The 26,994-nt window shown below is 35.8% G+C and overlaps 2 protein-coding genes and 1 long non-coding RNA gene across 5 annotated transcripts in view; 2 read left to right on the top strand and 1 right to left on the bottom strand.

Moving 5' to 3' along the window:
• Nucleotides 1-26,994, top strand: part of pdgfab (platelet-derived growth factor alpha polypeptide b) — a 679,118-nt gene that overhangs the window by 52,322 nt on the left and 599,802 nt on the right. The gene's annotated exons all lie outside the window — the stretch shown is intronic.
• LOC141381150 (uncharacterized) lies at nt 9,373-14,654 on the bottom strand. Its single transcript, XR_015480495.1, has 4 exons — nt 14,418-14,654; nt 10,118-10,163; nt 9,960-10,007; nt 9,373-9,851 (listed from the first exon to the last, which is right to left on the bottom strand). It is a non-coding gene; the product is annotated as an uncharacterized LOC141381150 (long non-coding RNA).
• Nucleotides 14,638-25,718, top strand: ccdc137 (coiled-coil domain containing 137). 3 transcript variants are annotated; one of them, NM_001076756.1, is given in 6 exon segments: nt 14,638-14,807; nt 16,024-16,151; nt 19,878-20,088; nt 22,230-22,306; nt 23,600-23,679; nt 23,940-25,094. In NM_001076756.1, coding segments are annotated over 6 exon segments (729 nt in total). In that variant the 5' UTR covers nt 14,638-14,760; the 3' UTR covers nt 24,126-25,094.

Here is a 26,994-nt window from a genome sequence, read left to right as displayed (position 1 = left end):
TTTACTAGCTTTCTATTATATTTTTTTCTTATTATTCAACCTCCTTTTAGGTGTCAAAATCCCTGTTTTCACCTTGTCGCACACCCCCAGTTTTAAACTTCAACAATGAAAATAACAATATTTATCTGGTATTTATTAATGTATCTTAATGAAGCACCAGTGAAATAATAATTTAAATATTTTATAGTTATTAATGTGAGACTATTAGCAATATACTTTTTATACAAAATATAGCTGTCGCACAGTATCCGTGTCATTTCCACCACAACACTGTAATGTCGCTTTAAAATGTTTGTGTAAGAGATTATTTAGGTGGTTTCTCTGAAAATAAATAGTGCCATCTGAGAACATGTTCAAGATGGAGGGAATTAAAATTATCAACAACACTTGAAGAAAAATCAAGATAAATATTGCTTGATAAGGAAATACATTTATTTTACGTCATTTCCAAACATGTTGTGTTTTTAAAAAATGTGTTTTTAAAAACCAAACAAAATTCAGGTAAATAAGAGTGCTTTGTATAAAGGCTAGTATCAATTCAAAGCTAATCAGTGAAGTTATTTTTCATTTTTTACCTAAAGAATTTTGTTTCCATTACCACACACATTTAAAAAAAAATTTTTTTTAAAGTTCTCATCACACATTAAAAGTGTATTTACAATGTATAAGTTCTTGCTCTATTTAATATACAAATTCAGTTTATTTATTTTCTCATAAGCTCTTAACCAAGTTAATATTACATTTTTGAGTGTGACAGGTGGATTCAGCATACAACTAATTTATATCATTGATAAATGTATAATTATTATATATAGTGGAAGGATTGGTTAAACTAGATACAAAAATGATCTTAGACAATGTTTGAATGCCATAATTTATTTAATTTTGCAATAAAAGCTGGATATTGAGATGTGGTGGAATTGACATTTGTTCAGTTTACAGTTACCTAAGTTTGTCCTCTTACAGATCTTAAAACTTAACAAATTGTTTAAACTTATGAGACTATGTTACGTTGATTTTGAACTATTTTTTTTACTCAACTTTACAAGGCTAAAAGTGCCCGTAGTTGAAGAATGGCCCTTATATAGTAGTGAAATATGACTTCACTTACAGCAGATTATAAGTTGTCTTAGTTTTCTTGCAGCTGGATATTGCAGTCATGAAAAATCACTGTTTGCATTAGTCAAAAATTATTAACAGAAGCCACGCCGAAGTTTCAGTCGACTTAGGGTTCCGCTTGGTCTTAAAGCCTTCTGCAATTGATTATTTTTATAAATTATTATGACATAGCAGTCAAAATAGGACAAATGTGTGTAGCTCATGTATGGGACAAATGCTGGACCTTTGTGAGTCTGTGGTTAGCACTGTTGCCTAACAGTAAGAACGCCACTGGTTCTAGCCCTTACCAAGCCAGCTGACATTTCTGTGCGGAGTTTACACGTTCTCTCCTTGGTCACGTGGGTTTCCCCCGGGTTCCTCCCACCGTCCAAAAACATGCAACTAAAGTTAATTGACTAATCCAAATCGGCACCATAGACATGCTCCTAGTAATTAGTTATCTCTTAAGAGCAATCACTATCTGTTCATTACCTACTACAGCAAGGGAGTTCTCGAGATCTACCTGAGCTCAAACTCCCTTCTCGCCTTGCAAATGGGAGGGAGCCCCGGGCTTGCGGATCTTATGAGCTCAGGGCTCTCTCGCAGGACAGCATGCCAAACAAGCTTTATAATCAATCATCAGCTAAGTGGGAACTTTTTAAGTATATAGATTAGACCACGACTTTCTTTAGGGATATTTGAAGTAAATAGTTTCTAGTTTAAAAAGGTTCCCACCGCTTCTCACTAGAATAACAAGACTAATTGTTGTTTTTTCCTCCGTCCTGTCCACTCCTGTAGTATTAGGTTTCCCATGGCAGTCTGCTGTAGCAATAATCCTATAATTTGTTAGCGAAGTCCTTTGTATCTCGACAATTGTATAGGAACTACTTTCCATGCAATCATGCCTGACAACCCGGAGGTTAAAGCCGTATCTAGATGGCATTAAAGGAAGTATTCTGTAAAAGACAAAAAGCCTCTCAATTACATCCAATTTGCCCATGGAAATGTGCCACTAGTTCACTATCTGGCAAATCCCAGAGCGGGGGCAAAGTCAACCAACTGTCTGTGAGAGTAAATGTGTTTTTTCAAGCTGAGAAAGATTCACTATTGATTATTGAACAGGTATTTCAAGTTGGATATATTGATTGTGGAAGGATACCACCGAAGGAGGTGACCTGGCCAAATTAAACTTGTTGCATTTTAAGAAACATGTTCCTACAGACCATAATTGCGAGGTGGGGAATTGGCCAATTCTTTGAGTGAAGTGTGCATTCACGGGCTGGACCAAGCTCAAAACCCCTTCCTGCTGCTGACAGATCATGGGAACCTTGAGTACGAAAAGCTTGCCAAGAGGTAAAATCCCAAACAGGTCAGTGGCTCTATTTATAAATATCACTCCAATGCTGAAAGATATACATAGGCGGTAAATTTTTAAGAAAGTTTGAGTGACAGAGCACCAAACTATCATTATTTTTGGCAATTGGGTTTGGCGTTTTGCCATTCTTGATGGTAGGTGTTTAATATCTGTTGTGTAAATCCTCCAATGTTCATTGAATCTCTCCTGTCTACACTTTTTCTCTCTCTCTCTCTCTCTCTCTCTCTCTCTCTCTCTGTGGTCAGATTTGGTTTGTCCCGGCCAGGAACACTGGACAGTGGACATGAGACTCTGGTCAAGACATCCTGGCTCCAGGGCTTCTGCACAGTCTGTATGAAACCCGGAATGTGAATATGAGTGCATGTAAATGTGAGAGGACACACACAGAGGTATCGTTTCACCAAGACCTCACACCGTGACAACAACTATTTATTGCCAATAACCTCTCTGGTGCCTCTGAGAATGCTGAATAATGGAGAGGTGAAGGTATTAGCTCAATCAGTGGTGATGTCATTCATTCTCAAGTCGCTTTAGATAAAAGCATCTGCTAAATGTCTGAATGTAAATGTTTGGTAATTAGCACTTCCTCCTACAATTAGAAAAGATGTACACTGTAAAAAAAATGCAGAGTTTAACACATCCTTAATGTTGTCACAACACAAATTAAGTTAATTTAATTGTTTTTACAAATGTAAGTGGATCGAACAGAAAACAATTAAGTTGTCCCCCACAAAACACCGAATTGTGTTGTTTTTAAACTGATTTGCAGTTTGAGTAAGCAGCAAAAGTCTTTTATTGAGTATATGTGTGCATTAAAAGTGAATTAGCAGCATATTCAGTGGTCGCAAAAAGAATTTGGACACTTTTTGGAACTTTAAAATGCATGTCAGAAATTCAATTCAATTCAATTCAGCCTTATTTGTATAGCGCTTTTACAGAAAGAGTGTAGACCAGGGGTCTCAAACTCAATTTACCTGGGGGCCGCAGGAGGCAAAGTCTGGGTGAGGCTGGGCCGCATAAGGGATTTCACAAAAAAAAAGTCCTCAAATGTCATTATTAACAGTTTTAATTATTTCTTCTGAACATCAAGTGTCCTGAACATTAATAGAACATTGAGTAAAGATTATGAACAGTTCTTCTGAACATGTCATCTTTTGCCTACTTCTTGCTGCCAGAGACTTTAGAGCGGAAGCAGTTGAGACCCTCAGTATGGCTTGACTTATTGAAGTCCTAGGGAAAAAAGTGGGGGAACTCACTCAAAACTTCCATTCCCTCACCTAAAAAAAAAGACGTATATATGTATAAATAAAACACCACCACCCCACTCCAGTCACATCAGTCTGTACCAGTCTGTATCTACCTATAATATGTGCACACATAGGGCTCAACCTGTGCAGAGCACATGCCCTTTTTAGTCTTGCATAGAAAGTGCCCTTCCAAAATGATCAAAAGTGCCCCCGCGACGCGACACACCCTCAGTCCCGCCCTTCAGTAGGCGCGCGATAACACAGCTGATTAGAACGCGCGCGACAACGCGCATTGAGTGACAAGCACGCTGAGTACGGATAGAATCAGCGGAGCGGGGAGCGCTCTCTCACCCCGCTCCGCTGATTCTGTCAGTGTACAGCGGTCGGCGCGGGCCACAAAATATTGCACTGAGGGCCGCAAATGGCCCGCGGGCCGCGAGTTTGAGACCCCTGGTGTAGATTGTGTCAAAGCAGCTTCACATAGAAGATCATAGTAAACTGAAACAGTGTCAGTTCAGTTTTCAGTGTTAAAATTCAGTTCAGTTTAGCTCAGTTCAGTGTGGTTTAATAGTCACTACTGAGAGTCCAAACACTGAGGAGCAAACCATCGATGCGCAGCTCTACAGATCCCGAACCATGCAAGCCAGTGTCGACAACGGCAAGGAAAAAACTTCACCAATTGCCGAAAGTGAAGAATTAAGAAACCTCGAGGGAAACCAGGCTCAGTTGGCCACGACCATTTCTCCTATGGCTAAAATGATCTGCAAACTAATTATGTTAAAGCTGTTTGGAGAGCTAACTTAACTTTCCAAATTATTTTAACCAAATAGTCTCAGGGTTTCATCATACATTGTTAAAACAACAATTAAACAGAAAAGTGCCCCCACAAATGAAAATTCCCCAGCCTGATCTCAGGGAAACATAAGTATTTGACGTTTTGACATTTTAGTGTCTTATACGTACAAGTTTGACTGTATAATAATGTACAATCTTAAAAAAGAGGAGTGGCACCAAATTCCACCCCTAAACCTAACTGTCAGTGGAGGATGAGCAAATCGTACTAAGTTGTACGAATGAGTTAGTATGAGTTCATATGAATTAATTCAAAAAGTTACGAATTGTCGTGTTGAAATTCCCTCACCATTTTCTCACACCCAAAGGGTTCTTTTATTCAATTCAATTTAATTTACCTTTATAGCGCTTTTACAATGTAGATTGTGTCAAAGCAGCTTCACATAGAAGATCATAGTAAATTGAAACTGTGTCAGTCTAGTTTTCAGTGTTTAAGTTCACTTCAGTTTAGCTCAGTTCATTGTGGTTGATATTCACACACAAAGGGTTCTTTTATGAAGTTCTTTCTTCCGCTGAACACTAAATAAGATATTTTGAATAATGTTGAAAAACTCCTGTTGTCGTTGACATCCAAAATGCCATTTAAAAACTATTATGGAAGTCGACGGCTGTTTTTTTCCCACCAGAAATGAATGGAGAGTAAATGATGACAGAATTGTACTTTTGGGTGAATTGTCGCTTTAAGAAATTGTTGAAGAATGAATAATATTCTGTAATAATAGTATTCTTGCTTGGGCTTAGAGCTAAAAAAAAATGATTTTTCATTTTGTTGCCAATTATGCACATTAAAAACATTAAATGAAGAAATCTTTTCAAATCCAGTCAACATTCAGAATGGCTCATGTTGAATGAACTTTTCATTCCTTTTCCTTTGATTGGTCCCTTTTTTCATCAGGGGTCGCCACAGCAGAATGAACCACCAAATATTCCAGCATATGTTTTACGCAGCGGATGCCCTTCCAGCCACAACCCAGTAATGGGAAACACTCACACTCTCTCATATTCAGAAACATACTCGTACACTACGGCCAATTGAGTTTATTTAATTCACCTATAGCGCATGTCTTTGAACTGTGGGAGAAACCGGAGCACCTTGAGGAAACCCACGCCAACAAAGGGAGAACATGCAAACTCCACACAGAAACGCCAACTGGCTCATCCAGGACTCTAACCAGCAATCTTCTTGCTTTGAGGCGATAGTGCTAACCACTGGGCCACTCTGCCGCCATTTGAATGAACTAATAAACATAAATCCAGCCAATATTATAATCTTTCTGAAGGTGAAGTTTTGGTGTAAATAACAATGTTTTAGAAAGTTTTGAAAACATTTTGTAATTAGCAAACTTAAATAATAATAGGTTAAAGCTGCTTTGTTTTGTATTTAAAAAAAAAAGTGTATTTTAACACATTTAAATGTTCCACAAACTTGCAACCAAAAATCACCCAATAACTAAATTTATGGATATAAATGCTGGAAAAAAACATGCTTATCTTTATTTTAATTGACTGAAACCCAAAAAACTTCATTTTGTAATGTATTTTCTATTAAAAAAAAGAGTTTGTGCAATATATTTTCAGGGGTGAGGGGTGGAGGGTTAATACTCATTTAGAGTTTTTGTTGTGTAACCAAAAAAATACAGTAACAAAATAAACTTTTATAACTTTTAAATGACATCTTTAGAGTGCAAATCATTTTTGGGGCCACAGTATTTGCACACATAAAACTACAATTGCACAACGACTCTATTTGAAGCTACTGTATTGTTGCATAATGACACACTGCATTCACTTCTGAGAAGTCCCATTAACAGATACATAAAAACAGACAAGGCAGAGACACGGAGGAGGGAAATATGTGGCGGTGTCTTGGATTGCACGCCGTCTCTCATAGGATTTGCGTCAGTGGCCGGTTTCATCCGTTTTGGAGCCGTGTGGTATCTGGAGGCTGGATTCAGAGCTAGAGCTCATCTTGTGCTCTCTCTCACCACAAGTGCCTTCTTTAGCCTCGGCAAATATTAGCTCGAGATTATTTTAGAAATAAAATAGTTTTCTGAAAGGAAGCCACGGCCAGTGATAAGGAATCCATTTAAATGAAGCTGCTGGCATTGGGGTATATTTATTATTTGCGCAGCAAGCAAAAACCCAGTCGGTTAAAGCATTCCTGTGGACATCTAAATTGAGAATGGAGACGAGGTCCTTCAGAAGTTAAAGGTGAAGTGTGCAATTCCTGCAGCATTACAGGCCTCCATCTGAATTTCAAAATAATGTGCCTTTGTTTGTTTTAGGAGAAACAAGAGGGGATTGTGACACAATCCAAGGTAAACAAGGTAATGTACTGTAAACTCGTTTTAAAATACAATCAATTTTAATGGATAATTCTGTTAAGACCTGATTATTTTTAAAAGAAAATTTAGAAGCACATTTTCCCTGTTCTTAAGGCTTTCGTAAATTACATTAAATAAAAATAATAAAAATATCAATACAAATGACTGTTTTATTAAAGACTTGGCATGGTGGCACAGTGGGTAGCACAATCGCCTCATAGTAAGAAAGTCGCTGCTTCGAGCCCCAGCTGGGTCAGTTGGCATTTCTGTGTGAAGTTTGCATGTTCTCCCCGTGTTGGCGTGGGTTTCCTCCGGGTGCTCTGGTTTCCCTCACAGGTCCATGACATGTGCTATAGGTAGGCCCACACGGAATCTGCACGCGCAGAATTCCGCAGATTTTTCCAGCCTGATCTCACGAGAAAACGTAAGTATTTTACGTTTTGCCAGTTTAGTGGCTAATTCGTTCGAATTCGTACGAAATGGTACGATTTTAAAAAGGAGGTGTGGCACCTGACCCCACCCCTAACCCCAACCGTCATTGGGGGATGAGCAAATCGTACTAAATTGTACGAATTAGATCGTACGAATTCAAACGAATTAGCCACTAAATAAAAAAGTTACGAATTGCCGTGAGATTGTGCTGGATTTTTCGCAGAATTCCGCAGATTTTTAGCCCATCATTAATTCTGTTTATTTACTTAAGTAAATGTGTAAATCTAAATTTATTCAGTTTTTATTCTATAATTTATTACTTTTTGTTTCATATATTAAGGTTTTAGTTTTGATACTCCGCTGGACACTCCCAAAATAATTCTGCAGAAATCCGCAGATTTTTACCAAAATTCTCAGCAGAAATAGCAAAAAACATCCGCAGATTCCGTCTGGCCCTAGCTATAGGTGAATTGAATAAGCTAAATTGGCCGTAGTGTATGTGAGTGTGTGTGCAAGAGTGTGTGGGTGTTTCCCAGTGTTAGGTTGCAACCTGAAGGGCATCTGCTGTATAAAACATTTGCTGGATAAGTTGGCGGTTATTTCCGCTGTGGCGACCCCTGATTAATCATGGGACTAAGCTGAAAAGAATATAAATGAATGAATGAATGTTCGTGACTCGAGAGCCGATTAATGTTTTAAGTAAAATATAAATTACATAACTAAAATCTAGTTACAACTAAGCTTCTGTAAAACAAGGAGACTTTTGCTTTCTTAAATGTGTCTAAAGTAATTTGAACTACATACAATAATTACATAAAAGTAACAATGTTGGATACCACATTAGTAAAATGTTTGATTTGTGAAAGGCAATTTTAAGATACAGATGGTTTATATATATTTTTTTTACTATTTATCTCCAACACTGCAAAGTTTGTCTTCTTTCTACTTAAAATATTTAAAATGATCTAAATCTAGAAGCATTTTCTAGACAAGTAACAAATTTTGTCTTTTTGTCAGACATGTATATGTCAAAATTAAGTTTTTCCTTAAATCAAGCTAAATAATCTGCCAATAGGGCAAGCTAAATGTTTTTTTTATGAAAGATTATTTTTGCAGTGAACAAAGATGCAAATTACCAGTCTCTCATTGAATGGGTACATTCAATTCTATTATTAATTAGTGTTTCTGTAATATAATAGCATCTTGTTATAAAAGATGACCAGTGTATTTCAAGTATTAATTGTATTTCAATTATTATGAAAGAAAATGTAACAATTTTACACTAGCCCGTTTTCCCGCTACAATACTTAAAGGGACAGTTCACCCAAAAAGAAAATTAAACTTGTACCATAATTTACTCACCCTTTAGTTGTTTTTTTAACACGAGAAGACATTTTGGTTTCAATATTTTTATTAGAAATTTTTTGTAGAAATTCACTTGTAAATACACTTTTTATACCTGAACATAAAACTTGCATTCTAACAATTAGACATTTGAAAATGAATAAATATATAAATAAAATATAAAAAAACAACAAACGACAGCTATAAAAATAATAATTAATAAAAAATAAACATGCATTCCCCCAACCACCCACCAGCTGTCCAACAATAAACTTAGGTAGCCTACTAAAGGCACAGTAAACATATTTATCACAAGTTTGTAAAAAGGAAATAATAGGGTATCAATTTTTTTCAAATTACAAAACCTCGTCTATAAGGGCATATCTGAATTTTTCCAGATGTACAGTTAACTCTGTCAGCCATAATTTAAGAGTTGGAACTTTTTTCTTCCGAAACAAAAGGATACGTTTTTTGGTACAGATAAAACCATATGAAACAAACTGTTGTTGTATCCGTAAGTTTCAAAAATTCTTTAAAAACTTCAAATTTAATTAATATAGGATCTGGTTCAATCAGAATGTCTAATGTAACTGAAAAAATATTTTGAAACATTTGGTTCAAGAAACTCTGTAATTTGGGAGACATAACATAGGAATGAGACAGGTTGGAATCTAAAAACTGACATTTGTCACACACTGGGGACACTTCTGGAAATATTTTATTCAGTTTATACTTGAAATAACGAGAAGACATTTTGAGAAATGTTGGAACTAAATCTTTTTTTTCCTACAATAGATGTCAATGGTTACAGGTTTCCAATATTCTTCAAAATGCCATCTTTTGTGTTCAAAAGAAAATAAAAAAATGGTTTGGAGTAATTAAAGTGTAGGTCATGGCAGAATGTTCCCTTTTGGGTGAACTAGTGTTTTAACGGGCACAACACTAAAAGATGGAAATCTAAAAAAACAACACTTTTTTACAATTTACAAGTTAATCTAATGGTTATTCTTTCTCTTTTTTTTTCAAACTTCTTGCTCATGTCTAAAAATGGCACCATTGCAAATTGTGGACTGATGAGTTTTTTTTTTCTGTGCATGAGTCATGACCATCTACTCATGCAGATTCTATCTCCTGATCTGATTGTCGAGACGCTGAGCTGGCAGTCAAAATCCAACACTTCTGTAAAGATTGTTCAGTGAGGTGGATTTTTCACATGTAGCAATCTAGACAAAACTAGCTTTGGTGTTGTTGGTTTATTGTTAATTCAGTGAATCATAAAGTCAATACCAAATGTCTTGGTCTCTGTTCACGTATCTTGCTGTCCATGACTCAATGCTGTCTCAAAAGAAAAAAGATTAAGATTGTGTTATGAGACATGCAATATCATAAAGCACAATGTTTTTACCAGAAAGGGAAAGATGACAACCCTGTCGTCATTTACTCACCCTTGACTTGTTCCAAACTGGGTTGAGTTTTTTTTTTTTTGTCCTGCTAAACACAAATGAAGATATAATGAATGATTTTGAAAACCTGTAACCATTGACTTTGTTTGTTTTTCCTAAAATTGAAGTTAGTGATTGCAGGTTTTTATACTTAAAGGCAAAGTTCAGCTAAATATTTAAATTCAGTCAACATTTACATATCTTTCACAAGTCACAAAGCTGATTGTGTTTCTTCTTTCTGTTGAGTTATTTTGAAAAATGTTGAAAACCTGTAACCATTGACTGAAATAGTAAATGTTTTGTCCTGTTATGAATATCAATGGTTACAGGTTTCTGACATTTTCTTTGAAAATACCTTCTTTTGTGTTCAGCAGAAGAAAGTTTAGAACCTTGGAACCAAGGTTCGATAATTATGATTAGTACATTATCATTCTTGGATGAACTATCCTTTTAAATAAAAAAAGAAAAAAAAGCTGAGCAAACGTATACTTTTAATGGCATTTATACAGTATATCGCTGCTTTTTGGTGATAGAAAGCTTCTATTATCCTCATTTTGACATTACTTTGGATAAAAGCGTCTGCTATGACTAAATGTAATGTAAGTAAAGTCAACATGTAGCTTTTGAAGAGTCATGACACCCCCCACTTTCAGTTCAGGTCTACCTCAGAATTTTTTAATAGATGCATCATAATGGGCGTGGAGCTCCGAGAGCAAAGGGCAGGAGTGGGAGTGGCCAGCAGTGGAGAAGGAGGGGAGCAAACAACTGTTGTCAGTTAGCTCACAAAATGAGACACAAACGGTGAGGAGACGCATGATTTTTTAAGTTTACAAAGTTAAAATGCAAAGAAATAAACAATAATTTAATGGCCTGCTACATTTGTTATTCTTAATTTCAAATACAGATAGCCACAATTTATATCATTAAAAAGATAATCGAGGTCATATAAACACTATAAATGAGGACTTTTCCCTAAATCCCCGGGTCTGAATCATAGGTCTGAATGCAGACTCAGTGCAGCAGGTCGCTTGCTCTGTCTATTTTAACCATTAGCCCTGTTGGTAATCTGGAGGATTTATACAAACACAGCAGCACGGCGATGTGTCTAAATGTGAACGAACTCCTGATAAAAGACAACGTCTGCCATTCCCTGATTCTCGTACTGCTCTACCGACAAAAATGCTTGCTGCACATAACAGCTTTGCTGTATAGGCGCTGACAGCATTGCGGTGAAAAACATGCAACAAACCCCGTGGATCATGGAAACAAACACACACGAGCCTTCATGAACGGCTAAATACTGTGTGCCGTGGGTCCGTGTCTCACAGCTTGGCACTGGCAGGTCTACCTTGCCTTCGGAACGCATGTGATCTCATGAATAATTAAGAAGCCGGCTTCTCTCATAGGATAAGAAACCTCTGCTATGAAAAATAATGAGAAAACAACGCGTCATCTTCGCACATGCAGTTTTGTGCTACGTCGCCGATTTTGATCCCGCCCTAAAAATCATTTTAAACCCGGAAGCTGAAATTAGCCGACAAAATCCCAAAATTATACAGTTTTTCCACAATTAAAGCTGGCAGGTTCAAACATTGTCTTAACTGATGCTCAATACACACAAATCTGTTAAAATCTCAAATAAAGTACTCGAGGTTTTCGTAAACCTTTAAGGCAGGATGTTTACTCACTTGTTACAACCATGTGGCTATCTAGGGAAGTGTGGCTATACGCTTGGTTTGAGAACCTGTGAAGTAACTAATCATTTTTTACAGTGCATGTGTCCTTTCACACAACAGATATACAGAAGTGTGTGTCTCTCATTCAGAGATTCCTTTGTAAATATGGATAACAATGTTAGACACATAATGTCTGTTCAGAATGAGCTCTGAGCTAATGTTTAAAACCATCCACCAGTACGTCTAAATACACCACCATCCAGACATATCGCTCTCACAAGTGCTCCGCCAGTCGTAAAAACCAATGCCAAACTTGGATTAGCTTGGGTGAAACTGGATGACCCCTTATGGTGTTTGTTTCCCCTTCCTCACCGGTGCTTCCCAACCCCTCCTGGAATGTGGCCCCCAAAATATGTCATAAACAATTTCGACAGAAAGCATAGGATAATTCCTATTTAGGTAGCTTCACATGTTACTGAAAGTCTTTTTTTTCTGCACAGGAGACCACCTGATCGCTAAGATTTTTCTGAACGTCAGCCAGTGTAGCTCTTAAAAAAAAAAAAGAAATAGCAGAAATCAGTGTTATGCAATAAAAATACAGTATAAAATAAAGTATATTTAGAGAATAAGCATGTAAACAGGTCACAAAGAGGCTGCTATGCGGGCAGGTCACTGTGGGTACCTGGGAGTGGAGCTTTCTCAGGAAACGGTGAGTCAGGTCGCTCTGAATGTATTAACAATCCATCTGTCCACTTTCTGGACTCAAAGAGCGTGTTGTTTCCCTCAGGTGGAGACTGAGGGTCATCCGGGTGTCCCCAGCTCACGGAAAGCTTTAGTCAGCTAATTTTGAGAGGCTGCTCAAATGAGCCTGAGTTTTGAGTGTATATGCTCTTGGAAAGTAAAGCTAATGTACTGGTAAAAGTAGAAACCAATTTATTAAACCAATTTTGCGGTGATGCACCTTTGCAAAATGCAGCTTTTATTCTCCCTTGTGTAACTTTGGCTGGAAAATACCTTATGACTCATTTGCAACATTTACAATTATAAACAGAGTTTCAGACATTTCGTTATTACCCCTACTGTATACTGTAAACTCTCAATAGCCCATGTTATAGAAAGCCTATGAAAGCAAATATTATATTAAGTTCAAACAAATCTTTCCAATAGCGCCAATTAATTTGTGTTTTCTAAAGCTTGGGCACAATTAAACTTCACTAAAGAGGCTTTCACAGGAGTATTTTTAATGTGAACCTGGGTTAGTTTGATGCCACAGTTTGATTGGTTTATAGGTGTGCATCCACAAAACCTGTACCACCTAAAAGGGAGTAGCAGATGGTGGAAAATTTTCTACCATACCAGTTGAATTTATCTTAGGTCAGTGGTTCTCAAACTGTGGTACGTGTACCACTAGTGGTACGCAGGCTTCCTTCTAGTGGTACGCGGAGGAATGAAATATGTCATGTACATGCTACACACATTTCAAAATTTATCAAAAATGATGTATATAATATGTCATATATGACATATAGCCTATATTTTCTTATGTAATCAGCCACGTTTTTTTAACTGTGTAGAGTTGTAGCTGCTTTACTGGGCGTGCTGCGCTACTGTATTTCAATACTTCTCATTTTGGTGGTACTTGGAAAGACAATTTTTTTCTGAGGTGGTACTTGATGAAAAACGTTTGAGAGCCACTGCCTTAGGTGATTCTAGTGGATGTAGTACAACCAGTGACGAGGCTACATAAGGGCCAGGGTGACACAATCTCACTCAAACTAAAAGCAGGCCCATCCAGACAAAAATATTTTGATTAAGGAAAATCCTAAATAGAAAGCATGTAATTAATGTAGGGTAAACCCACTTTAAAATGTTTGACCTTGCCCCTGGGTAAAACAACTAGTGATTAACCAATAGCTTACTGCTCTAGTTTTCTTCAATAGGGTTTTGACCTTATTCTACAATGGGGAAGTGCGCTCGTTTTTACGATTGTTTTAGAACTTTAGATTCAGTGCTCATTGAAAACATGACGAGGAATAATAAGCGTCAGAAAACAGTCAAACTACTTGTCAGGTTGCTACATCAAGCAGCATAACCTGCTGTATACACTACATAATGTTGCAGTATTCACGAACTGTGTAAATTCTGTCTAATCAACATTTAAAGTGGAGCAAACCTTTCATTAAAAACAAAGTTGTCCTAAAACTACAAAAAAAAAACAAAAAAACTTTATTGTCTTGAATTTGATCCACTTCAATGATTTCTGTATAGGCCTACAGTATACAATAATTGACCAAAATAATAAATTATGGTGAAGACTAATATCTGGCATTACTACAGTGCAGTCTTAAGCAGTAGCCTGACTTAGGTATGATTGATATAAAGTTGTTTTTATTTTCGGACATTCTCCTTAACTATATAATTTCAGAAAAGTGTCATTTGCAAATTATAAGTAAGTTAGGGAAAATCATATTAAGAACCAACGACTATTAGCTGCAACATTGTTCACATTCAATTAAAATGTTTTAAAGACTTAAATCCGATTATTAGACCGAATATATAAATGTTCGTATTAAATAATGTAGAGACAATTAAAAATAAACGAATGTTGAATATAAAACCAACTTTACCTCAGTGCCCACTGGATGTACCGCCATGACAACAGTAAAACACTTGAAAATAAGTTTACAATCTTAATATACCCTAACTGTCTAGTTTAAATCACACATAAAAGTGGACACCTTTAAAAAGCCCTATGACATGTGTTTTTCAGAAAATTTTAAATGTAATTTATCTCAGAAGAAAAACGGCGCGAACGGTGTAGCTTCTCTCCTCAGCCGGCGTGTGGCAGTAACTCGCTGGTGTTTGTTGCTAATTCTCCGTGGCGCAGAAGAAGACTGGAGGAACACACACGCGACACACGAGTTTACAGTCAACTGGGGAAAACGCTGTTTTTTACACAAGAAATACACAATGAAAACAGAAAAACAACTCAAACAGAAGAATGAGAAACATTTCAGGTATGTGTAAAGCTCAATACTTCAGAAACGGTGTGTCAGTGAAACGTTAGCTAACTTGACAAATACGTTACTACTAAGTTACTACTACTACTACTACATATGCATTAAATAATCAAATATCTGTTAAAAGCAGAATGTAGAATCATTAGTTTAGCAACATGAAATATCAGTTAATAGAAAATGGTGAAGATCTCGAGTTATTAGTTTCTAAGTGTTGTAAGTTTGTATACTCAGACATATGATGTTTTGCTAAATTTGCATGTTTTAGGGTTTAAAATCTCTTATTCAACAGCTTAAACGATTTTGCATGTGTATTTACCAAAACTGTCCAAAACCTTGAAATTCCGCCTCCATGAATAGTATATCTAAATGACTTTGAAATCCATGTATGTGTATTTGAGATGTAGAACTCTTAGAGGAAGTGTAGTTTTAAATGATATCTTATATAACGTTACTGAATGTTTACACATGAAGATTATGGAAATGTATTAGAGCAATTGCATGCAAAAGTCAACCTTGCCATGAAAAAAAATGTATTCACCAAGATATGGAAACAGTTTCTAAGTTTTTTTTTGTGTGTGTCTGTTTTAGCAAGTATTTTAAAGTACTTTAGAGATACTCAAAATGTATCTATCAGTGTTTTAAACAATTATATTTAATTTACCAAAGTCACACAAGTGCCAATTTCAAATCTGTCTTATCCATAACAGAAAGGCGTCACATCCATAACAACGCTCATAAAAGCAAAAATCTTAGATAAAATAAAACCAATCTTTTTGTTCTATAGTGAGTAACTATTATCCTTTTGGATAGCTTTATTTCTTTTGGGTTGTGCAGTTTAATTCACAGAATTTTACAAAGTATGTTGTAAAATGTATTGCTGACTTTGTTTGGTCACATCCATAATGCATGTTTATTTTCTTTATTTAAAGTACAAAACATGTTTACAGATTGATAATTTTCTGGTCCCTTAACTCTGTGTTAGTTCTTCTGGAAAATATAAACAGATGTTTCAATATAATGTTAACAAATACTTAACATACACATAAATGTGAATTTATGTGTTAAGTTTTTACTGCAAATGTCACATCCATAACACTGGAATTGCTCATTACTTAACAGTTTAAAAGGGATGAAAAAACACTGATTTTGTAACATATGAAGTGACTTTTGTCTGGGGTTTGCATCTAATTGAAAAGTTTCTTGTCTTTTGTAGTAAAAAGAAGTCAAAGAAAAATGCTGACCCTGGATCAGACGACCACCTCAATCAGATTCCTCATCGATTACGAGAAATCATGAAGAGTAAGGAAAGGATGAAGCAGGGCTTTAAAAAGAAGAAAAAAGGTACTGCTTAGTCTTATTTTCTCATCTATCTGAGTGGTTTATTTTGTTATTTGATTAATGCATCATTTTTTATTCATTGTATGCGAAGTTAATTTTCATAAATCTGAATTAAAAAGGAACAAAGTGACTTTTATGAAATTAAATTTATATTTTTCAAAACATGAGCGACAACAAACAAAAAAAACTGCACACAAAAACATACTGGAATATCTTATTTTAATATATTAAACTTTTTTCTGATTTTGATTATAGTCACATGAACCTTTTGTTGAGCTACTTTGGAACAAAAATCATTGTAAAATGTGCTATAAAAGTAAACTTGAATTAAATAGCTAAAAAAAGAGCTATTTTCAGCTTGAAATTGTAATTGCTAAGCGGTTTTATGCAAGAATCGAAAGGAGATCAGCCAAATTGATACAAAATAATGATTTCTGGATGGTTGATTGGTGCGTTTCTTCTTACCTTAATTATGAACACACTGGATTTTAGTACACATATTGTTTACTGTTTATGAATAACTCTAGGCTAATTTATGGATTCATAAATATAAATCTTTATATGAAAACCAAATGCAAACATATAATGCTCGGCAGATTTTGTTCTTCTTGGCTTTGTGGCTGTACATCAAGACAACGACAAGGTTTGTCTGAGCTCGGGTCGAGCATGGCTCGTTATTAAATGCACATAATATTCAGTGTTTCCTCTAGGATTTTTTCCAGCTGTGGCGGCAGGCCTTATTTACACAGATCTACCAACTACCTGTGGCATTATTTTAATGACAAATGTCGTGTGCACAGTATTACAAGTCGAGATCGCATTTATGTAACAGCCTACAAGCATGGAAATATCTTTGCTTGCGTGCCGATTTCCTCTGCTCGTGCACAAAAATAGTAAAGTGAAAAGTCTATTTGTCATGTTTGCTGGCCTCACGCATCACGCACCAGTCAGTCAGCACGTAACCTTAAAGGGTTAAAAAAATACGCACAGCACTACTACGTTTACAGAAAAGTTCGCGCGGTTGTAATTCACTTACCTTTTAATATGTTTTGGTGCGATTATTACCATCTATTAAAAAAATAACACGACTGAATGTTTTGAATGAAAAGCTGTAAGGTAGCCATGGTAGGATCAATTTTGGCGTGGCGCCCCGCCATGGAAGAATGAATGTAGCGGAAACCATGATATTACGATGTAACTTCTTGGCTGTGTATTTAAATATGGCGATTTCTTTGTTTTCATTCTTCTGCTTGTGTATGCACGAGTGACGATTTTCTGTAAACCAATAGCGTTCAGCTGCCCGTCTAGCTCCGCCTTTTACAGAAATACAGTAGTAATAGTATATTACCATATAGTATAGTACAAATACCCTTTTGTCATGCTAGGTACCCTTTGCAAAAAAGTAATATGGTATAGTTCACTTTTAGGTACATTCTGATGATGGAAACGGCCATAAAAGCGAACCGAACCTTACCACTCAGTGGAAACGGGCCGTAAAATCCCTGATGGACAGTAGCAAACATCTGAAGCTGATCAACTGGCAGAATAGTCTATAATTTGTCATCTTTAATAAATCAACCTAATATGTTTTGAATCGGGTAATGATAACATTTATGATAGATTTATTTGTTTCACATAACCTCACACTGATCTTTCACGCACAAATTTCTTATCAAATTGTTAACCTTTTTTAAAGGATGTGATTGGATTGAATTTAAAAAGTATTTTATTGTCACTGTAGTTGTACAATGAAGCTCTCATGGAGCAACCCCCAACTGCTGTCTTGATACATGAGTACTTTACCAAAATAAAAACAATATACATAATACATTAAACAAATATACTTCATAATTATTGTTAATATAATTACTTATCCTACGTTTCGTAATCTTGTCTCGATTAACAGTTTCTTGGTAAACCATGATAAATTTTCTGATGGTTAGTATTTACCATTTCACATTTTTATTGTCATGACAATCAAGTTTAATTATCACAGTTTTAAAACTAAATATTTAATAAAGCATTTGCAGTATTGTATAAATGTGAGAAGGAGGGATGCAGAAGAAGGCAACACTCAGGGGATTATTTCACCTATTTGTCCTATATGTCCAGATCTGATCACCTGATCAGAAATCAGGCCCGATCAAGCGTTTCAGACTCTATGTGAATCGGGTGTTACCTCGCACTCAGGACTATATATACGTTATATTTTAACACGTCTATAGTTTTGTGGTGGCACAGTTAGACCTCTTTCTTGACTTCACACAAAAACAGCAACGCGTGAAATCACTTTGTTGTAGAGACGCTATTGGTTTAATGCCGGCAAAGATATTTTAAGTTGATGTGCTATTTGCTTTTATATTAGACTTTTTTTATATTTACTGTTGCACTAAAGTCCAAGAGTGAAGAATTGATGTTATTTATTACTTGATTGTTCAAGCTATCTCACAGAAGTGCTCCGTTTATTAACACAGTTGTTGAATGTTAAAATAAGGTGAATAAAAAAAAATAACATCCTGGATCTGTTTATTCACTCTTCTTTATTCTTTTTATATATTAATTTGTATTTTATTTGTATTAAAGAAGTATTGGATCGGGTTTCGGTATCGGTAGATGCTCAAAATCAAATGACTCAAACTTGAGGGAAAAAAACCTGATCAGGACACCTTTAAATAATTATGGTCCTGACCTATACCCTGTTTTACATTTTTAATTTTCATAGCTTCAGAGAATTAAAAAATGTTCACATATTGATAAATGACATTATGAAAGCTGTTTGAACATTAAAGTATGATTAAATTGCGTCTTGTTGCAGTTATGAAATAGTTTGAAAACAAGCAGGAAATGTTCATGGGCCAATAACAGTGAAATGGTCTATAAAACCTGGCAAAATTCCAATAGTGTGCATATAAGTTAACATTTTCAAAACACTTAAAAAGTGATAATATTGATAACCAATATGATTTTGGTCACAATCAAATTATAATTTTTTATACCGTTACAACACTATAGTAGTATACACAATAAAATGTGCAATTTTAACAATATACACAATTAGTAGGCCCAGACAATTTTTGCGATTTCTGTGCAAAAAACGTGCGATTTTTACTTTATGCTGAATAATTTTAGGAGTATAATAACTAAAACTTTATGTATGAAATAAAAAAATAACACCTTTATAACTTTTTATTTAACATTTACAATGCAAATTCATTTAGATCCACTTAATTGGTAAACAAAGCAAGTCTCTTTCTATAATATATTTACTAAACACTGAAGATATTACTTTACAAACTGTATTGTAAATAAATCATTTTCAAATTTGTCAGTAATATTACAGAAATAAATAAAAAAGCTGAATAAATATGAATTAACACATTTACAGAAGTAAATATATATACTCAATGATGGGCTAAAAATCTGCGGATTTCTTGGTGCTCAGATTTCATGTGGGCCTAACACTTAGTAATCAACTATGAGGACAGTTAGCACAAGCCAACAGATGTGCATCTCTAAATGTACACAAACATAATGTATCTATTGTATATGTCTTAGTGTAGAATAGATATAATGTGTATAAAGTATAAACAAAATACACAGTCAAGCAGAAAAAGTGCATAACTTAATGCAAGTTTCTGCATATCTCTGCAGGTAAGTTAATTGCACAGTGACAAGACTAGTGGAAGAAGGCTCATATCACTGTACGCTCACGCAAGTTTCTTATTTTAGACTCAAAGCCTAAGATGCTCTCTGGAGATATTCCTGTCCCGCACTTCCGCAGAAGGCAGAGAGAGTCCGAGAAAGCTTACGTCCGCCGCATGACAGAAGAGGCGGAGCATGTCCTCTTCCTCACAAACAACCAAGTGGAGCGACATCCGGAGGTGGAGCTAAAGAAAGAGGAGGAGCCGACGGGGGAAAAGAAACCTGCTAAAAAGAAATGGTATCTATGTTTCATTTGTTTGTGTTTTACCACATGCATTTTGTAAGTAAACCTGGTTCTAGTAAACCTTCAGCACAGCACAGGTTTGCAGATGGAGATGATGAGATTACTACACAGAGATGAAGTTCACTGACAAGCTACGCAAAAAATGTATTTAATCGAATAATAATGACATCAAGCTAATGGTTCCTTGTTGGGCTGCACAATATATTGTTTCAGCATCGATATCGTAATGTGATGATTCGCAATAGTCACATCGCAGGATATGCAATATTGAGTTTGCATGTGTTTTTGAGGCCTGTGATTGTGTAATGATTTTACAAGCATTCAGGCTTAAGAAATCATACCATTTGTGACTAACAATGATCAGTTTTACTGAGTTATTTCAATTTTTAGCATTCAATTACTTTAATTGAATACTGCAACTCAAAAAATGATAGAACATTTTATTTCAGTTGTATCATTTTCTTGATTGTATTTATAGATTGCTTATTTGGTTTGCTGGAGATGCACTCCCACTGCAGAATCATCCTCAATAAAGAGATTAGGTCATCTGGTGACAGAATTCATATTGCAAATTACATAAAAAACATTGAAATGTTAGATTTTGTGGCGGCACGATGGCTCAGTGGTTAGCACTTTCTCCTCACAGCGAAAAGGTCAATGGTTCAAGTCCTGGCTGTGCCAATTGGCATTTCTATTTTTACATGTTCTCCCCCATGGGGACGTAGGTTTCCTCCGGGTGTTCTGGTTTCCCCCACAGTCCAAAGACATATAGATGAATTAGGTAAAACAAAATTGGCTGTAGTGTATGAGTGTGTGTGTCTGTGCGTGTGTGTGTGTGGGTGTTTTCAGGTATTGGGTTGTGGCTGGAAGGGCATCCGCTACGTAAAACATATGTTGGAATAGTTGGAGGTTTATTCCACTGTGGTGTTGTATAAAGTACTTTGAGTTACCATTCAATTCAATTCAGCTTTATTTGTATAGCGCTTTTACAATGTAGATTGTGTCAAAGCAGCTTCACATAAATGGTCATAGTAACAGGATCAGGGTAGTTCAGTTTTTAGTGTTTAAGTTCAGTTCAGTTTAGCTCAGTTCAGTGTGATTTAATCATTACTGAGAGTTCAAACACTGAAGAGCAAATTCATCGATGCGTAGCTCTACCAATCCTGAACCATGCGAGCCAGTGGCGACAGCGGAGAGGGAAAAAAAACTTCACCTGATGGGAGTGAAGAAAAAAAACCTTGAGAGAACCAGACTCAGTTCGGCACGACCATTTTAATTTCTCCACTGGCCAAAAGTCTTGTGCAGAGCTTCAGTCACCGTGGTGTATAACCATAGTGTATGAAATGTGCTAGATAAATAAACTTGCCTTGCCTTGTGGTGACCCCTGATAAATAAGGGACTAAGCGAAGGAAAATGAATGAATGTTAGATTTTTCCAATATCGTGCAGCCCTAGCTCTGTGATAATGACAGTTGTTCCTGTAGCTTCATTTGCTCTCCGAAACCTTTACTTCTTTATGTCCCCTTAAAATTGTGTTAAATTTCAATACTGTTTACTTTCAAAACATTACATTGTGAATAATTTGCTCACACTATACTGTTGTCAAATTTGCATTTGCCAGAGAAACTCAAACATTTGACAATTTAGTTTGCAATTCCTAAAGAGAAATTTGAAATTTGGTTTCTTGCCAAATCTTCTACTTCCTAAACTGTTGTTAGCCAGCAGTATTTTTAATTCCTCACAGAATATTTTGTTCTGTTGCTTAAACCTTTGTTTGTGAAAAAAAATCACTCCTTCCTTTTTTTCTAAATCTTTGTCAGAAAAATGTTTACTTCCAAATCCTTTGCAGTACATTAGCAGTTGTGTTTGTTGCAACAAGCACAGATGAATTGAAATGTTTTCTGCCATCTCATAGAAAGCCTTTTTGTACATTTACAATAGCTATTGCTAATGATACAGTTTTTTCCCTCGGCTGATTAAATCCAACAAGTGATTTGTCAATCAGTTTCAGCGCTAATGCATTAAAAAGTCATGCAAAGTTTGCGTTGAACACTGTTCATTTCCACTTTGCAGAGTTTATCTATAAATATGTATAACAGTATAATCATTGTATATTAAAGTGTCTTCTGCTTTTAGGGATAAATTCAAACTACAGCAGCAGAAAAAGAAGTTAAACCAGCAAGTGGAACGTGACGAGGAGGAGATGTTTAAAGGTGCACTTCGATACTTGTGTCTAAGAGCCTTTTGAAATATAAATACACAATTGGGGATAAAATTATTAGCTCTCCTTTGAAATTGTAATTCTTTTTCAACACATTTTAAAGCAGACTTTAAAATGAAATATAGTTTAAGGTTTTAATAACTTGTTTTTTTATTCTGGTCGTGATGACAGTACATTAGTTATGTCCAAATTCGATCAAGTGATTTTAAATTCCTATAATGCATTTTCGTGCTCGATCAGAATCGGACGTGACCTCCCGATCAGGACTAGAATAAATCTGTACATTATATATCCTCATTATTTGTTAACACATCTATAGCTATGCAGTGGCACAGAGTTAGACCTCTTTCTTGACTTCACACAGAAACAGCAATGCGTGTGGCATGACATCACTTTGTTGCAGAGACGCAATTAGTTAAATGCCAGCAAAGTAGAACACGAAAATCTAAATCTAAAATAGAAATCTCCCTTGGGACATCCTTACAGTACATAATATTTTTCTAGCTGTTTGCAAGATACTAGTATTCAGCTTAAAGTGCAAATTAAAGGCTTAACTAGCCTAATAGAATAATTAGCCAAGTTGTTAGACAATGTAGTCCAACGAAAAGTGAAAAAAAAATCCTAAGAGAGTTAAGAATACTGAGCTGAGCAATTTTTACTTTTCTGTTTTGAAAAATTTTATTCTAACCATACTAAAATATGTAGGACTTTCTCATTTTTCTTTGCTCTTTATCCTTGCAGACATCACTTGGAAAATGCATTTGAAATTTTTTTGAAAAAAAAATCACAGGCTCATCATTTTGACTTCAGCTGTATATAAAAAATAATAATGTTTTTTTTTTAATGTTTTTATTTGCACAAGAATAAAAAATATTTGAATAAAACAGAAAAAGAAGCCATAATGTGCAGGAAGATGCAGAAGCCCAAAAGGCTTATTTAAAGCCTCAACCAAAATAATATTAATATAAAATAAAAATAGAAAACAATAACAAAACAACTGCATTACAACAAATGCTAAATTACAATAAAGTAAATAATGTGAATTATTGTGAAAGTGAATAATGAATACACAAAAAAAAAGATCATAAAGTCACATACATAAAAATAAAATGAAATCATACATGCAATAGAATTATTACAGAGTTACAGAACAACATTAAAGTGATTCCTTATGCATCTCTTTAAACCTGTTAAAGATGAATAGTTTTTTTTTGAGGTAGTGTGGAATAAATAATTTCTTTTTTTTTTTTATTACAATGTATAATGAGCACAATTTCTCTTTTAGATGAAGTGCAATTTGGAGAAGTGGCCATGGCACCTCCATCACTGAGTGTCAAACCAAAGAAAGCCACAGTCAAACCTCAGGTAATTAACTTGCATACATCTACATCAGTTTCTCACATTCCTGGAGGACCACCAGCCCGGTACATTTTCCATGTCTCCTTAACCAAACACACCTGATTCAGACCATCAGCTCATTAGCAGAGACTGAAAGAACTGTAATGGGTGAGACAGACAAAGGAGACATCTGAAGCATGCAGTGCTGGTGGTCCTCCAGCAACGTGGTTGAGAAACACTGCTCCACATCGTTTTGTGATGCCGTTTTCTCATAATTGTCTCCACAGGGGGCGTCCAAAGGTCTTCTCTTGAACTCCCTCCTTGGCCACAGCTCTGTGTCGGTGAACAAACCTTCGATGGCGAGGAAGAGGATTATGGAGGAAGAGCGTGAGAGAGTAGTGCAGCTTTACAGACAGATGAAGCAGCAGAAACAGAGGCACAAACCTGACAGCTCTGCAACAAACTCCACATGATGCTCTGATTCTATCACTTTGTATTGCGTGTTTGCTACCTCTCCACTGGGTAAAATCACTGTATTGAAGAAATTTCTGGCAGCATATTTACAAGAGGGTGTAGCGGGATTGTGTTAATGACAAATCCACACTTTTATATAATGCACTGAGATGCATTTAAAACTAAAATTAAGTTTGCCTAGCATTTTTATTTTGTGTTGCAATGGTTTATTTCTGTTGCACTTGACACAATCTCAATTGTATAATAGCAATTACATAGGTGGAGATTAATAGGAATATACTACGAGTTCAATTACAATACTTTTCAATTTAAAGCAAGTTTAAATTAATAAGCAGTTCTTTAAATCAGCAGTTTAATGCTGTTTAATGTGCATGATTAAATGTGGTTACAGCTTTTTCAGATGATACATTCATACTGGCCACAGGGAGCTGTTGTCTGTTTTTGCTGATTATAAAGAGCTGTTTTGTGGTTGTTTATGAGTGCAGATGTACCATCTCATCTAGATGTAGGTCTAGGGATTATTGAGAGCAAGACATAATAACATGAGCACGAACTGAAATCTTATATCTCATGCACACTCAAATAAATGATTAATTATATTTACTAAAAAAAAATTTAAGGTCAGTGGGTGCAAACAATTTATTTGGCTTGAATTTGAACAAACAAATGACGTCGAACATTACTAAGTTTAAGTTGTTTTAATTCAGGCCATATAAATGGTTTGCAACAATAGTAAGATAAGCAAACGTATTTATCTGCAGCCTTATCTAAAGTTAGCAGTGAAATTGTAGACAAATAAAATATTAACAGATTAGTACAACCATTAAGGGAAAAAACTGCTTTGTTTTCAACATGCCATGTGGGATAGGGTTTAGGGTCGGCATTGAAATAGTGCAAAATGTAAGCTCAAAAATTCTTTGAAAATGCATTTTCTGAGAAATGTCAGAGAAACTAATAATAATAAAAAAGAAATTTGCATACTGCTTTGGGATTTCTTGAGAAGATATTTTTTCTTTGTGTTGCTCTTGGTTGTTTATTTTCCACAATATCAGTCCAAAGAGGTTCATTAGAATCTAAAATCAGCTGTAATCTATATATTTGGAAAACTTCAGTCAAATATTTCCTAGTAGAATAGAATACAGAGGATTCAAGGGTCGTCACAATGGAATGAACCGCCAACTTTTCCAGCATATGTTTTATACAGTGGATGCCCTTCCAGCTGCAACTCGGTACTGGAAGACACACACAATTGCCAATTTAGTTAATTCAATCCACCTATAGTTTCTGGAAGGGCATCCGCTGCATAAAAACGTGCTGGAGAAGTTGGCGGTTCATTCCGCTGTGGCGACCCCGGAATAATAAAGAGAATAAGCCGAAAAGAAAATGAATGAATGAATTTACCTATGGCGCATGTCTTTGGAGTGTGGGGGAAACCGGAGCACCCGGAGGAAACCCACGTCAACACGGGGAGAACATGCAAACTCCACATAGAAATGCCAACCGGCCCAGCCAGGACTCAAACCAGCACCCTTCTTGCTGTGAGACAACAGTGCTAACCACTAAGCCACCATGTGCTCCTATTGAAATTATATCTAAAAAAAATAAAAACACACACCAATTTGTTACCTTGAAATTGCGCGATCTTATTTGTACATGGTATAATTTTCTCATCCCCCAATGATGAGCCTCCTTTTAAAAATCACATTTGTGTACCTATGAGCTTACAAATTGACGTGAGTTAGTGTTAAAAAAACACAATTCTTGCTTTTATTAAAAAAAATGCAATGGTGTTTTTTTATATATATATATATCTTCAAAATTTTTATTAAACTCGTCATATCATAGGTAGCACAACATCAGTCTGTGTAGGCTACATTATAGCACAATCCCATTCTTACATGGTACAATTTGCTCATCCCCTAATGCTGATTGGGTTTAGGGGTGGGGATTGGTGGCACGCCTCCTCTTAAACACACATTTTCATACCTATGAGCTTATGAATTGACACACTTTATGCCTTATTCACACTAGCAGCGACTTTGCAGTGTTGACGGAGGTCGCTGGAACTCTGTTGAAATGAACAGTCACTTGTGCCGCTGTGAGTCGCTCGTGTGAATGAGGCTATAGCCTCATTCTGAAAACGTAGCCCTATATACATTTCTTTTATATTCATTATATTCCGATTGCAAATTATGTAACCAGAAGTACGCATGGCTGCATTTCGTCTTTGAAACAAACGCTATGGGGCGGTATGATACTTTTCCTTTACACTCTTACCAGATGACTACTCGCTCTGTATAGACGGCTTTCCTGCTGTCATCAGTTTGTCCGGTAGCTCAAGATGTAAATTGGCAGACTTAAGAAGCAGAGAGGAGTTAACTGCATCAACAGGGTTTGAGTCCAGCGAAGAACGGTTCCAGAAAGCAGGTAAGACAATCAAAATCTAAAAAAATATAAGAGTAAATAACAGGGTGAGAATGTGGTATGTGAGAATCTTTTCTTTTTCTGCACTGCTTTATCAAACAGTCAGTTGGGTTTAGGGAAGGGCGTCGGCGGGTCAATTTGTGCTTTTAAAAACCCTATTGGTTGGGTTTAGGGGTGGGGGATTGGTCGGTTGGTCAGACAGTAAGTCAGTCAGTCATCAGCGACCTCTGGTGGATTTATGTGAGAACAGAAGGCACGAATGGCACTGAAAACAATAGTACACAGTGACCTCTGCTGGACTTGCAAAAACAAAAACAGCAAAAAAATAAAATGTAGCTCCTGGGACCTATTTAGCTCTCTCCAAAAATGTATATAGGGGTACGGATTTAGAATGAGCCTTGGTTGGAATTAGCTTGTGAACTTATAACTATCAAATACATAGCT

Source organism: Danio rerio, chromosome 3 (genome assembly GCF_052040795.2).
Source record: "Danio rerio strain M-AB ecotype USA chromosome 3, GRCz13ab, whole genome shotgun sequence".
NCBI lineage: Eukaryota > Metazoa > Chordata > Actinopteri > Cypriniformes > Danionidae > Danio > Danio rerio.
The sequence above is the reverse complement of the archived record's forward strand: the minus strand, read 5'-3'. Positions and strand labels throughout refer to the sequence as shown.